This window comes from Epinephelus fuscoguttatus, linkage group LG15 (assembly GCF_011397635.1).
Source record: "Epinephelus fuscoguttatus linkage group LG15, E.fuscoguttatus.final_Chr_v1".
In the NCBI taxonomy this organism is placed as follows: Eukaryota; Metazoa; Chordata; class Actinopteri; order Perciformes; family Serranidae; genus Epinephelus; species Epinephelus fuscoguttatus.
Genome location: NC_064766.1, coordinates 7984448 through 7999430, shown reverse-complemented (window position 1 = coordinate 7999430; position 14983 = coordinate 7984448). Strand labels below are relative to the sequence as shown.

Sequence of the window (14983 nt, the reverse complement as noted above, 5' to 3'; positions counted from 1 at the left end):
ACATTCACACCTACGGACAATTTAGAGTTATCAATTAACCTAGTCCCCAATCTGCATGTCTTTGGACTGTGGGAGGAAGCCGGAGTGCCCGGAGAGAACCCACGCTGACACGGGGAGAACATGCAAACTCCGCACAGAAGGGCTCCCACGCCCGGGATCGAACCAGCAACCCTCTTGCTGTGAGGCGACAGTGCTAACCACCACACCACCGTGCCGCCCCTACAAAAAAACTTTTAAATCAAAAATTTTCAGCAGTAATATGATTCACAATCTGGGAGAAATTAACAACAGTGGCAACCTGTACATGTTTCCCTGATGTTAGCATGGTGCTTCATGTAGCAGTGTACCTGGGCAGCAAGCTAGATATGACTTGGAGTTATGACCTCAATTGAAACAAAGGATTTCATTGGTCAAACCTATATTTCTGAAGGCAAAAATCTGCAGAAATTGAGGTTTATCTAAATCATTTTTCTCCCATACAAATCCATAAAATCTGTCTTTCTTAAATTTCCTTGCAATTTTTTTGGACAAAAATTCATTTTGTGGTGTGCTCAGCTTTTAAAAAGCTGGAATCTGAGAATTTCCACTTTATTTCTTGAAAACTTTCTAAGAAAATATTAATCAAAACCACCTCATTAATCCTTGCAGCTCATGATTGTATTCTAGGTTTATAAACTGCATGGTTTAGGTGTCACTACTAATTGCTAAAAACCCTCAAGTCTCTCTGTATATTATATTTGACTAGAATCAGACAGAGCAACACTTCTGATTTTTCCTAGTGAGAACAGATGAGGAACTTTTAGTTGTTAAGTAAACTCATGATAACATTGTATGCTGATATTGATAATGGGATATTTTTGCTGGGAATTTATATCAGAGTATGCAAATATTTTTATGTTTCTGTTCACCACTCAGTATCAACTAATAAATCACTGTTGGACGAACAGCTGAAAGGCACTTTTGCTTTGGCTGTGTGTATTTTTGTCCTTCTCTCAACTATAAAAAGTCAGAGAGCAAAGCAAACAGTCTGCTGTGATTATGATTATGATTTCCTGAGAGAAATTCCAACCATAACAATTACTTATTATCGCAAGCACTCGTCTGATTAGAGAGACTGTCATGTAAAAACAGAAAGAAAATAGGAAAAGATCAAATATATTTCAGTTCATCAAGGGGCACAGAGTCCAACCAAGGACACTGTCAGGACTGAAACGGCAGGGATGGAGGATTTTCTCTCAGCCCAGCCAAAACATCTAGCAGCCAAGCGGCGTGCCTGAAATGATGGGTACTCCCCTGGCGATGACAAGGTCTGGCCCTCGGGAGACGAAGTGTCAAGGCTTGGAGAGACAGCCTTTCAGTTAGTTTATGGTTCGAGTTAAAACGTCACGCGATGTTGCATGAAAAAGGCAACAAAAATGTCCTCCGGAGGATGCCAAGGGGTCTCGTCAGTGAGATTTGATATGTTTCTACAAACAACAGATCTGGATAACTGCTGCCACGAGAAAGATAAAGCCACATTTGTCCATTCATTTGTTTCCAGATATTGCTTACTTGGCTAATATGAGTTTATGTTGAGTCAGAGCCCGAACAGAGTTCTTGTTATCTGTGTTTTGACGAGCTAATGAAAATCTTATTCAGTCCTCATGGTTTGTGACAAGGAAACTGAGGAATTCTCTTCAGAAAACATTGAGCTGATTTGAGAAGATGAAACTGTGTGTGTGTCTGTGGCCTGTACATCGACAGTATGTGGAGGATGTATGTGTGTGTATGTTAGAGGGGAGCCTGTCTGCTCTGTTGTTTACTGCCGGCAGTACCACAGATCTGTGTTGTTTGGGTGAGAGAGGTATATTCCTTCTCAAGTGGCCAAAGAAATGGTGATTTAAGAGCAAACCACAAACAAAGGGGAGTGAAAGAGGGGATGTTATGGAGAACAACCGTCTGGTCTCCAGGCAGATTTTGCTGTAGTGTTTGTTATTTAAAGGTTCCCTGTGGAGTTTTAGACTTCTAGGAGCATTGACTGAGTCCCCATTTTGTTTATAAATACCACGTGCCAGCTGATTGGCCAACTGCAATTAGGCTGGTAATGTCACATGGCTTTGATGTCATCATTTATATGTTCAGTATGTAACTTTTCTAATTTTTGGTCTGAATCAACTACTGTCTTAAAAGAATACGTCACTTGCAAAATTGTCATTTGGATATTAATTTATCACCGTGTTACGTTGAATTTGTTAAGAAAACTTTGTTTTTCCTGCATGTTTCCACAGAGAATGGAGAATCCAAAAAAAGCGAACATTCTTCATAAATAAAAGTTAATGGGGGACGCGTACAAGACAGCAAAGGAGCATTTTTTTGCTAAAACTTTATGATTTAAAACCCTTTGGCCTATGAGGAGAGCTCCCTGAGTGTGCCTGAGCATGTGTGTGGGTACGAGCTCCACTTGAGCAGTGTTCAAAGGTATACATGTTCAGGCACCCTGCTCAGCTGTGCATGAGACTATTCATACTAATGTTTTAAATCTTGATGTCTTTGTAAAAATGCATGAGTTTGGGAAGTACTAAGCATATGGCTGGATAAATGAGACTCTGATTATACTGCACAAGTTATGTGACAGGTTGTAAACTGTTTTTATTAGTTTTGCTGTTGTCCATGTGTACTACAATTAATGAAAAATGTTTGCCTTTTTTGGATTCTCCGTTCAGTGCTGAGGCATGCAAGAAAAAAAGTTTTCTTCACAAATTCAATGCAACACAGTGAGAAGGGTTTTAGCGGCATAAGATTTTCACAGTACGATAACTGTCTCAGAAAATATTGCGGTATCACAGTATTATAGAATTATCATTATTAGTCAAAAGTCAAAATTACCCTTAAAGGAATAAAAACAGATGGCTTATTTTTGGTTGAACAAACGTTTTATTACTATAATTGAAACTTGAAACCATTTTTTAAAATGAAAGTTTGGGTTAAAAGTAAAATAAAGTTGAGACTGACCATAGCAACCCTATTTTTTAAAGGGAGTTTCTGTACAAAGTCTCCCTTTTGAAAGTAACTAAAATAAATTTGAGATTCTCTGTCTTGTTGCAAATTTTTCAATATCGCAGATGAGCAAATGCACACAGTATGATAAGTGTCAATTTTAATATCACAGTATGCCTTTAAACCAGTATACCACTACAACCTTTATGGTGAGTAATTCATATACAAATGATCAATTTGCAGTTTACGTACTTCTTTAAGATTCCATTTTCTAACAATCCAAAATGGTGGAAGGAATTACAGAAAATTAAAAGAATTTACATAAATCCACACAAAATACAATTAAAGATAGTAAGGTTCAAGGTCCAGTAATTTATGGTAATTCTACAATACAGGTTTGCGCAACGAAGTGCAAGTTGTAGTAGTTGTAGCCTTTGAGCTACACAAGAAACAAACAAACAAAAAGGTTTCATATTCATTTTAATTCTGTTAAGTTTTAGGGGTTAAGGGGTTATGGGTAAATTTGTTTATAATAAATAAGAATCAGTGCCAGGGCTGGGCACAGATTCTGGCAAACTTCTTCTATCATGGTATATGTAATGTTATATCATGGTAACGTATATATCATAATACAGTAAATTCAATTAATAAATGGTTTGAAATAATCTTACTTTATGTCATCACATTTGACAATTTTCTTCTTCTTCTTTGGAACTTCCGCACAAACAAAAAACAACAACCATATCACATGAGACAACACAAACTAAAAACTCAAGATTCAAATCAGTAAAACTAAAATTCTTCCAAAGTGGAAGTTTTAAGGTTCCTGAGAACAATAATTTAAAGTGTTACAGGTTTCTGTATTAACAATTACTTTACTCTCCTTCTCCATGTCTGCCCATACCACATTACATTGAGAGGCAGCTAGATTCACAAGATCAATCCAGAATCACAAGATCACGTGAGAATCCAGCTCTGATTTGCTACATAGCCTGCCCTGAATAGCATTCTAACAACCTGGCATTGGTAATACTTGCTAGAGTGGGCACGTTGTGGGTGAGGATCCACATCTATCTGAAATATTGGGTGCTTTATATTTAATTTGATTCAGATTCTAACATCCAGACATTGTGGCTGTAGGTAATATTAAGAGGAGAAAATGTAGGAAGAAGACTTACAAGACCAAGATGAAGACATCACAGAACAGCAACAGAAACAACAAGGTTCCAGCGCTGATGCTTGGAACCCTAATGATTTAGTGGGTGGAATAAACAGTAGTGTCTCGCCACATCCCCAGTGTTTACCAGCCTGACTACACTGTGAAACTTTATACCAACAAAACACTGGCTTAGAAAAATGTTTAAGGATACAATCTTTATCCTAATATGACCATGTTTATTCATGCTAAGATACGAATACAAGTGCAACTCTAGATCAGACTCCACTGTTACAGTCAGTCTTTGTTCAAATGAATGACAATGATCAAACTGATCTTAGGTGCTTTTTGCAGAACCAGGCCAACATCAATACTGCGTGCTTGAAAAGTCAGGAACTCTGAGTGACCATTAAATGATATCAGTAGTATTTTTGTCCTGGCAGCCATTTATCTGCTGCATTTGTTTTTCCCAGTGGTCGAATAACGTCAGAGAAACAAAGTGTTTGACGCCGCGGGGAAGTTGTCAGCAAACTTAGACACACAGCAGTGGAGCTGTGAGGCCATTAACCTCTCTGACTGCTCGCTCACTTGGTAACAATAGACAGCATACAGCCCCGCTTCGGCTTCAGAGTCTTTCCTCGCACCGAACCAGATACATAGGAAAGTCTAATGTTCATTTGATGACTTGGCTAAACAAAACATGTTTATACTTCCTTCCCCTGTTGCCAGGCCTCACCTTGAATGCACTTCTCTTCTGCTTTTCCAGCTCTGAGGTGCCTTTATTAACATTAATCACCCCTCCCTTTAACTAAATTGGGGGGCTGTTAATCTAAGTGTATTTTAATGGAACACTTCAGAAGCAACTCCCTCAATTACATCAACTCTTTCCAGCATGGTCCCTATTAAAAACAACCTTTCATTTAGGGCGGAGGGAACCCACAGACAGAGAGGGAAACAGAGAGAATTAAGGGAGCCTTGCTTAATCAGTTTCACCTGCCAAAGTGAAAGCATGTACCACAGACTGCCGTTTATAGGTATATTTTACATCAGACACATGGCTCTGTTTATAAAACATTAAGCTACAATTTTACATTATGGGTACTTATCCGGAGTTTGGGGGGAAATTTGGGGCCCTCCCTGGTTGTGCGTTACTAAATGGACCCGGTGATGTCACAGAGGTTAAGCTCACTCAGCTTACAGTCAGTTTGGATGAATTTCCCCCGTAACTCTAATTCACACAAACAACCTCCTACAATCAAAGACAGCACTTTGGAAGCTGGGAGTCAAACATCTGCCCACCTTTGAGAAACAAAATGAGAGTAGGACACCGTGGAGCTTTGGATGGGCTGATCCCGTGGAGACTTGGCTATGTGAGCCACTGTACGAAGTGTTTGTAATTGTGCTGGGAAAGAAGGCGTTTTGGAACAAATTACAGCAGTACTGACTCAATTGCGTGGTGTCATATTAACACCATTTGTAGCACACATCAGACATAAGGCACAGTCAGAGTACAGTAGCAGAGGTGTGTCGATCTGGGAGTGAAAGTTATAAAATCGCTGCATTTCTAGAGAGTCAAGAAGGTGTGTGGGTCTTTACATAACCCTCTTTCACACATAGTTCACAGTAAATTACTGTCATAACCTTTCAGACATTGCTAGTGAGTTTAGCTATTTACACACAAGCACTACGTTGAGGAACAATTCACCCTTACACCTTTTCAGACATGCCATAGCAATACCAGAGTAGATTGGGAAAGGGACAGTCCAGCAGATGATGATGGCAGAGGAAGAAGAAAATGGGGCAAGGTCTGATATACATGTATGTGGCGGAAGATGTCTCTTATTTTCAGGAATAGGAGCTGTTTTTGTCGAGTGGCAATATAATGAATGTAATATTCAATATATTTGTGAGTCCAGTAATGCTTTTTATGACCTATCTGGATGAGAAATAGCTCATTCAAATGTCATCAGTGGAGTCGTGATTGGTTTGCTCACCCCATCTGGAAGCGTCTTTTGTCAGATGGACATAATCCTTTATGAGCTTGTCCCTGCAATGCTACTGCTTTCATTCACAACACTGCTGTACCACCATTGTTCCTGCAATGTCACTTGGTCTTGAGGTGGGAAATTAGTGCTACAAGTTTCCCTGAATATTGATCCCTTCTCCCATTCACACATAACCTAATGCGGCAAATGTTCCTGAAAATTTTAGGGATAGACCACCAAGTGTGAAAAGTGCTTTAGAAAATATTAGGTACGGGTGTTTGTCATGCATGACATGCATGAGCAAGCATATTGCTCATGTTCTAAAATGAACTTTGGGCTAAATTTTACTTTGCAATGCACCACTTTCATTGGGTCGCCTCTGTGAGTTGGCCCATTCACATAAAGTTCCTGAAGCTCAGTTGAACAGTCATGTTACAAATATGTGATCAAGCCTTGCAGTGCATCATGTGCGGGTGTGTGTGATTTGCCCAGGGTCAAAAAAAGCAAGTATACTCAGTAAGAACGTTTCGTCAGATGGTCAAATCGAACCTTTCTGACAATTTCTGTAACTTTCCAAGTTTCTGTGACTGGCCATCTACGTGGAGGTTCAGATAGGATCCAGGGTTTGAATTCTTAACACAACAGCTTCTATCACTTTTCATGGAACAACCAAATGCACCACTATAAATGTCTTCCATCCAAAAAAGTAGCCCCATGACATCCAGTTTTTCACTGCACTTTCAAGTGTAGCTGTTTGGAACAGCCAGTAACACTTTTGATTGCAATGTGGTTGGAGAGCAGGCAGCAAGAACTTGAGTTCTGATAGAGTATACTCTGGCCCTCAATCTGTCTCTCAATAGCTTCTTACTTCCTGAACCTGTCTGTGGCACTCAGCCCCAAACCCATTCATTCTATGAAGACATAAATTGTAAAAAATGGTCATAAATCTTTCATTTTTTTAAGAATGCTAAATAATTTCTGAAAACAGCTGCAAACACACAACAGGACAGGTGTATATGTTGAGGAACAGAATCAATACACATTTGATTCACTACACGAGCATGTCCAGCAGAACAATGTATGTTGGATTGAATCAAAATAAACTACAGAGGCTGTGTTCACTGCAGTGAAGGAACATGTCACCCAGTGCAACAGTGTGGCTCACTGATGCATTTCTAATTAGCTTCTCAACAACAATGGAGCTCTATAACACAGAGGAAGAGGATACATCAGGCTTTGATACACACATACACACACAGTACATGTTTGTAGGCTACATCATTGTTGGTCTTTTAATGGGATTTGTGGTCAATAAGGAACATATGGAATATCAGAAGCCCTATCCTTTAAACCTGCCAAGCAGCTTAGTAATACAGGCTATGATTTGATCAGCACACATGATGTTATGAAGCAAGTCTTCTGCATCTAGTTGAGATTGTGAGTGAGTCTGTAGCTGAAGCTGTAGCTTATGGAATAGCAGGTACTCCAGCTGCCCTTACTACTTCTCATAAAATTATGCCTTGAAAATTTTGACCCTCTTGCTCATATATCCGTTACCTTGGAGACACAACAAAACATTATTCACCCAGTCAAAACACAGGTCAACCTGGGGTGCTCTGCTGTTGTTACTTTGCAACGTATGTAGTTTTAACTGAAACTTCTCCCATGTGCCAAGTGTGTAACAGAACTATGGATGCTGATGCAAAAACACAAAAATGTGAATGGCCCTATCTAGAGGCAGTGTTTTATTTGTCCGTTCTGGGCTACTGTAGAAACAACATGGTGGATTCTGTGAAAGAGGACCTGCTCCATATGTAGATGTAAACGCCTCATTCTAAAGCAATGAAACATGGTTATGAATATCATTAGGGCTGTAGTCAACCAAAGAAAATGTTGGTCGACTGAAGTCGTACATAATCTTCGACTAATCGATTAGTCGTGGGAAAAAAAAAAAAAAAAATCTGCACGTTATTTTTACTTCTGCAGTGGTGTGTCTGTCACTCTGTAGTTACACCTCCAAAACACTAGTCTGCTGTGGAGGACTGTGTTAAGTGCTGTAAAGTTTAGTTGATTTGAAACACACATTAAATATGGCTTAATAGAGACAATTTCAAACACAAGTACGCAAACTGGCTTCACTATAAATCGCAGTATTGACAGACAAACACTTGGACACTGGACACAGTTCCCCCACCAATACAAAGTGCTAATATATTAGCACAAGTCTATGGCATTTTACATTATGTAAATTAGCCTAGCGTCTAGCGATCTTTTCCTCTTCTCATATAAAACCAGGGACAACAGCAACATGTAACAAAGGTAACAGCACTCAATTTGGCTCCATGACAACTCACAAGATTCACTGACCAATCAACTGTCTTATACTAAACACGTTTTCCAAGCAAATATAATTGTTGAAAATACTCCCATTTCACAGGTAACTTAGCCTGTCCCCCCGCCGCAGGAAATAATGGATTAATTCTGGAAAGCTATTGATGATGTAGCACTTTTCTCCTTATGAAAGTAACACGGCAATTATTCGACCAATGAGAATTTGGTCAGACAAGAGCATATCAACCAAATAATCGACCAGTCGACAAGGAGACTACAGCCCTAACTATCATATATCATTTCTGCCAATAAATGCCCCTAAATCCGACACACTGGACCTTTAAACAATTGATAGTCTGATTATTACTATTCGACTGCTCATCAGTCACTTGAGTGCACTGTCATCTGTCATTGCAGCCTCTGACAGCTGTCAACAAGCTGTCATCTGTCTGTGGTTCAGCTGATGTGACATACTGTATCTTCTGCTGAACAGAAGACTGAGGGTCGGAACATTCCCAAAAAGCATGATGGCTTGCATACTGCAAAATGTGATTAGATACAGTAGAACAGCCTGGTATTTTTGGCACACCGCATCTGACATACTATGTATTGGGACATACTAAATCTTCCTCTGGCATACTAATAGTATAGTAGTATGGGTATTGGAACACACAGTACAGTATGAGTCATCAGGATGGGAAGAGTTTTACATGACTAATGTGGGTAAAGTAATTATCAGTGGAGCCTATATGTCATTTTGGTCCAGTCCAAATCTAGCATATGTTGTAGTAGCTAATCTAGTGTCCGGGTTTTCCTACATATTTGGCATTGCTGGTCACCATTTCATGTTTGAAAAGATCTTGTGCTCAAATTGTGTTGACAAGTGGTGTTCACACCAAACCAAGCCAGACTTTTGTCTAGTTGCCACTTTTCTTCAATCTAGCAGCCCGGCTGTACTGTTATTGTTCAATGTTCAGTATGACAGATTGCAATTTCTTGGTGGGAGGGCAACTCATAAACAGAGAAAGGACACAAATGTGCACACAGACACACAGACACACACACACAGACATACACACACATCTCTGTAATTTCAGAGACTGATTGCAGTGATCACAGTCAACACATTGTTAAAATGGCTCAGTCTTTTGGTATTCTGTAAAAGTGTGACTCAGGACAGAGCTGCAGGGCTGTCCTGAGTCAGTCTTGTATATGTCGGGTCCTTCTGATAAATTGACCATAAAGTTGATGATCAGTTTACTGGAAGGAATGCATATTTCTGATCTGAGGTTACATGTCAGAGGCGTGGGCACATCTGAAATACAAACTGAATTCCAAACATTTGACAGTCTTACCGTTTCTCTTGTTTTCCCTTTTAACCTACTGCAGTGTCAAAGCAAAATGTGCTTATAAGATGTCCAATCAATTTCCACCCTGTACACATTTTTGATCTTTATTTTCTCTTTATTGTCTTTCTTTGAAAAACTCTGATCATTTTATTTTCAAGACACAAAAAGGGGGGGGGGTCAAATGATAAAAACTGTACCTGGGTCCCAGCTCGTCCTCACACCTCCAGGTGAATTCTCCAAAGCTCTCGTAGCGCTGGTTGTAGTGGTAGAGCACACGGTGGAGCGTGGGAGCACCCAGGTCCATCAGAGTGTTGTAGGCCGTCTGCTGCTCCTTCCCACTGGTGTAACCATTGAACAGGTTGTAGATTTTATCGGCTATTTCTGGAAGGGTAAACACAATCATAGACAACTTCACATAGAATCATGGCAGCTATAAGTGAAAATGTGTATGAACAATTTTAATGTCAGTGTGTAGTCACAAAGGATATCAGTAATTAGCAACGTTTTTCGGTTTGTGTTGAATTCTCAGCTTTTTCTGGACATAGGTCTGCCGTGCTGCTGTCTGGGCTGTCCACACCAAGAATGATAACTATTACAGTAACTATAACAATTTCAATGTGAGCATACACACTGATGAACAATAACGTTCTGTAAACAATGGCACCAAGCACACGCTATGTGCTCAAGCTGTGTCGATGGCCTGGAAAAATGGATGTAGAAAAACAAATCGAAAACCAGAGGGATATGGGTTCACAACATTCTTCAAAAAGAGGAAAGGAGTAAGGAGAATCTAACCCCGTGTTACGAGCTGCCGTCTTTGGAGACAAATTTTGTTCATCGTATGAGTCAATATCAGTTTGATTGTATCTTGGTGAACGTCAAATAAAACCATCAGTAAGGACAAGATGAATTGTATCGGCGCCAAAGACTGTTTGGCAGTGTGCCTCGGATAAAATGCTGATGCTAGAATGGATGGATGGTGGCACACTCTGCTGTGTGCCCGGTTGTGACTGGCTGTTACGTCAGCACTTGTCTCATAAGAATATGGGACATTGAATTTGATGAATTTACCATTTATCAGATTACAACTAGGTCAAGAATTAGCTGGGAACTGCCCATTGGTCCAACAGCCCATTGGTCCAACAGCCCATTGTTCCGACCATATTAAACCCATTGTTCCGAAGTCCCATTGTTCCGAATCATCATGATGCCCTGTGGTTAAGGTCTGGTTAGGTTTAAGCACAAAAAACACTTGGTTAGGGTCAGGAAAAGATCATGGTGTGGGTTAAAATGAAAAAGAAAGTGACAAACACATAAGCCGTGAGCCTGCTCCGCCTCAGGCCTTTCCCAGCTGACCCAGAGCCGGTCGCGGCGCACCATCAAAGCAGAAATACGCCCACTGGGAGCCGTTCAGCACCGCGGACCATCGGACCAATGGGCTGTCGGACCAATGACATAGACCTGAATTAGCTAACTAGCTTACCGCATGGTCCCTCCACCTCATTCCCCTCGGCCAGGACACTACTTGGCCGGTACATGGGCGGACAGCAGCTCCAGAGATGGACCTTCAGTATACTCTGGAGCTCCCCTGTCCATCTTAGCCATAAGTACATTTGAGCATGAGCCTAATGTGATGGTTTCTGCTACGTGGAACATGACACCATGTAAACTCAGATGAATTCTGATTGGTTGTTAGTGTTCCTGTCCTTCATCAGATTGCTTGATTAATCTTCCAGTTACTTACTCGACTGATCATACGGTCTGTAAAATGTCAGGAAAAAGTGCAAGATGCAGATCCACTTTTCATTAAGCCCAAGAGTATGTCCTAAAATGTCTTGTATGTCAGATCCACAGTCCAAAACCCAAAAATTCAGTTTACCATCATATAATAAAGAAAAGCAGCAATTCTTCACAATCGAGAAGCTGGAGACTTTTGACATTTTTGCTTGAACAATGACGATTAAATAATGACTCAATGATTATCAAAATAGTTGCTGATTACTTTACTGTCAATCAACAAATCAGCCACTGGACTAATCGTTGCAGCTCTAGAGACACTGTTAGGATTTTAAGTGCTACCTCCTTTTGGGGAAGAACTTTTCCCTAAAATAAATACTAGAACAATAGAACAAATCTGTGGGGTCTCACCCTTCTATATTTCTGCTGCAGCCCCACTTTGCAATTTAGATTATTAAGACAGATGTCACTCTACATGCGCATCTTGATTTTAATAACAAATTTTAATAAATAAATCATTAGCATATTCATCTAAAGCCAGAGTGGTTGAAGTTTTTCTTCAGATGGGGAATTGTTTTATAATCACCTGTCCTGGTTAACAATGCCAGTAAAGTCTGTTCAAAACAGAGCCACGGGTTGGGCATATTGTATTTCACACCATTCATGTGTTTCCAGGCATTAAAATCAACAGCATGAGCCAGTAGTATCACACTTCACTGGTTGGAGCATTTTCGCAATGGCTGATTCAAATCAGAACCGGATCCGCAATAACATCTTTGCTATAAATCTCTCTCTAGTACACTGAGTGGCAAAACATTTCAACTTTCAGTCTTCTTTAATTTTTTACTATATGGAATAACATTTTTTTATAGTCAATATCCTCATGGAATAGTAGTTTAGTGTCTATAAACAGTCCTACTCCAGAGAGGAAAACTACCTCTCTGTGACTTTATGACTCGCTCTATGAACTGATCTTTAACATCTGTTTTGTGAGGTCTTGAATTATACCTGCAAACAGAAAGAGCAAATGTCTGTCCTTTGAATCAGCTATACTTATATCTGGTTAATAGAAAACTGAGAAACATTATCTCCTCACTGTCATCTCTGACTGACTATATCTCTTTAATACAATAAACATATTAAATCACACAAAGCCTGAACAAAAATGTAGAAAAATGTAGATGTTAAACTTATTTTGTGTCACAGTCACCTCAAGCATTTATACAGTGTTGGAACATGAAACTCATCTCTGTGAGCCACCTGTGATCACTACTGAAAGATGATTCACCTTCTTTGACTTTAGCCCCATCGCTTACCTTGTGCTTTGACGTCATCCACAGTTGGACATGGAGTTTTGATTGTGACCTCACTTGGACTGGAACGCCGCCCTGTGTTGTCCACTGCCCACAGCCGGAACCTAGATGCATAAACATACATGAAACTGTTTAGAAAAGCTGCTGCTGATTGTGAGTGATCCAAAACCATATAGATTCCCAGCAATGGAGATTGATGAATCTACTGTCTCAACATCACATGATCATTTTATGCAGATGTTAATTAGAGGTACAGACTCTCTTTGCTGGAGATGAGAGCCTGCATTATCAATACAGAACTTTCACTTGTGCCAGACTGACAATAAGCACTCCTTTTCAGGGCTAATAACCCGTCACTTCACTGAATGAATATCACCACCTAGTGAACAAAACACAAACTGCATCCACCTGCAGCTCCAAAGGTTTAGAAACAGTATCACAAGGTAGAAAGCTGAAGAAAAGAAAAACTGCATTACATTTTTATCCTCAGCCTGGAGATATATAAGGATATTTCAGAGGGATTTCACTCATTTTACAGATAAAAAACGATACTGGACTACAGGTACGCATACTTCACTGAAAACAGAGACTTGATATATTTTGAGCAACAGACTTTAAACACTGAAACTTTTCCAATATGTCTTCAAAGGCTTTTGATGCAGCTGCAGAGTGTGTTTTCCGTGTCATGCTTACATAACAGCGTATACATAGTTCTCCCCACACAATACATTTCCCCCTATAAGGCACCAATCCCAAGCTTTGTAGAAGCTCTGTCTTTATAGAAAATATAAGGAGCGTGTGGCGCCCTGAAGGTTGCGACGAGGCCTCAGCTCCAAGAGATGAATGAGCTGCCAGACAGGATGGAGAGAGCAGGAGCCCCACTGATGCTGGGGATTAAAAGGGCATGTGTAGCTGCTCTCTCAGCCCATATACATCCAAACTGCTTTCACGCTCCATCTTTATTCTCACTCATTCCCCCTTTTTCTTTCTCTACCCCAAACTTTGCCTCTTACTTCTCCATTTCTTTCACTCCACCTTAATCTACCTCTTTTCCTCTCTACAAAGTGTGTGTAGCTTCCCTCTTGGCAGGCTATCTGTGTTATAAGTGTCAGCATGTGTATGAGAGCATCTGAGCATCTGGTGTGTGTATCTGTGTGTATGCGCTACATCTTGTTACTGCATTACATTGCACATACACAGACTGAATACAGAACTATTTGAAAGTTACATGGAGTAAAGATACTGTTTAAAGGAATACTTTACCCCCCCACATCATAATTTGTTTAGCAGTTACTCACCCCATTTTAAGTTGATTTTGAGAAGAAAACTTTGTTTTCTTGCACACCTCTGGTGAACAAAGAATCCAAAAAGGGAGCAAAGTCTTGATGAATAGAAGTCATAGGGGTCTAAGTTTAACAACAGCAAAACTTTATCAAAACATCCATTCACAAAGTCTCACGCAACTCGTACAGTATAGTCACAAGTCACAATTATCCAGACGTATGCTCAGTACTACCCAAACACATGCATTTTCACTAAAACTGTAATATTTAAAACACTACTTCATGTTTTACACAGGCGCACTACTCATCTGTGCTCAAGACTGTTTATGTGAAAGTGTCTTAAAATGGTAAGGTTTTAGCAAAAATACTGAACATATGACTGGATAAATAAGACTTGGATTATACTGCACAAGCTGTGTGGACCACTACGACCTCAATTCATCAAGGATTTTACTCCGTTTTTGGGTTGTTCATTGAACATTGTGGCAGGCGAGAATTCTTTTTTTTTTTTTTTTTTTTTTTTCTTACAAATTCAATGCAACATGGGGTGAGAAATTAATATAGAAATGATCATTTGGGAAGTGAAGAAATTCCCTTGAGAAATTTCTTACAGTGTATCCCACTTGATTCTTCCCTACTCTGGTGTTTGTGATGCTTGAAGGAGCACATTTTGCTGTCTTACCCTGACTTAAATAAGAAGATCAATGTAAATTTTGCCTTTATTTGTTCAAGACAGATAGCTAAGTGAATGAAGTGTTGAGGGTTTTTATAAAAGATAGCTAAAAAACAAAAAAAAAACAAACATACGAAAACAAATCACATTCTGGCAACTCTAAACTGGCCATACTTTTAA

At 39.8% G+C, this 14983-nt stretch overlaps 1 protein-coding gene across 3 annotated transcripts in view; it reads right to left on the bottom strand.

Moving 5' to 3' along the window:
• Positions 1-14983, bottom strand: part of astn1 (astrotactin 1) — a 568467-nt gene that overhangs the window by 13416 nt on the left and 540068 nt on the right. For all 3 annotated transcript variants that reach the window (XM_049597470.1, XM_049597472.1, XM_049597473.1), the window contains 2 exons: positions 12851-12951; positions 9995-10178 (listed from right to left, as the gene is read on the bottom strand). In XM_049597470.1, coding sequence (XP_049453427.1) covers positions 9995-10178; positions 12851-12951 — 285 coding nt within the window. The remainder of the gene's footprint in view (positions 1-9994; positions 10179-12850; positions 12952-14983) is intronic.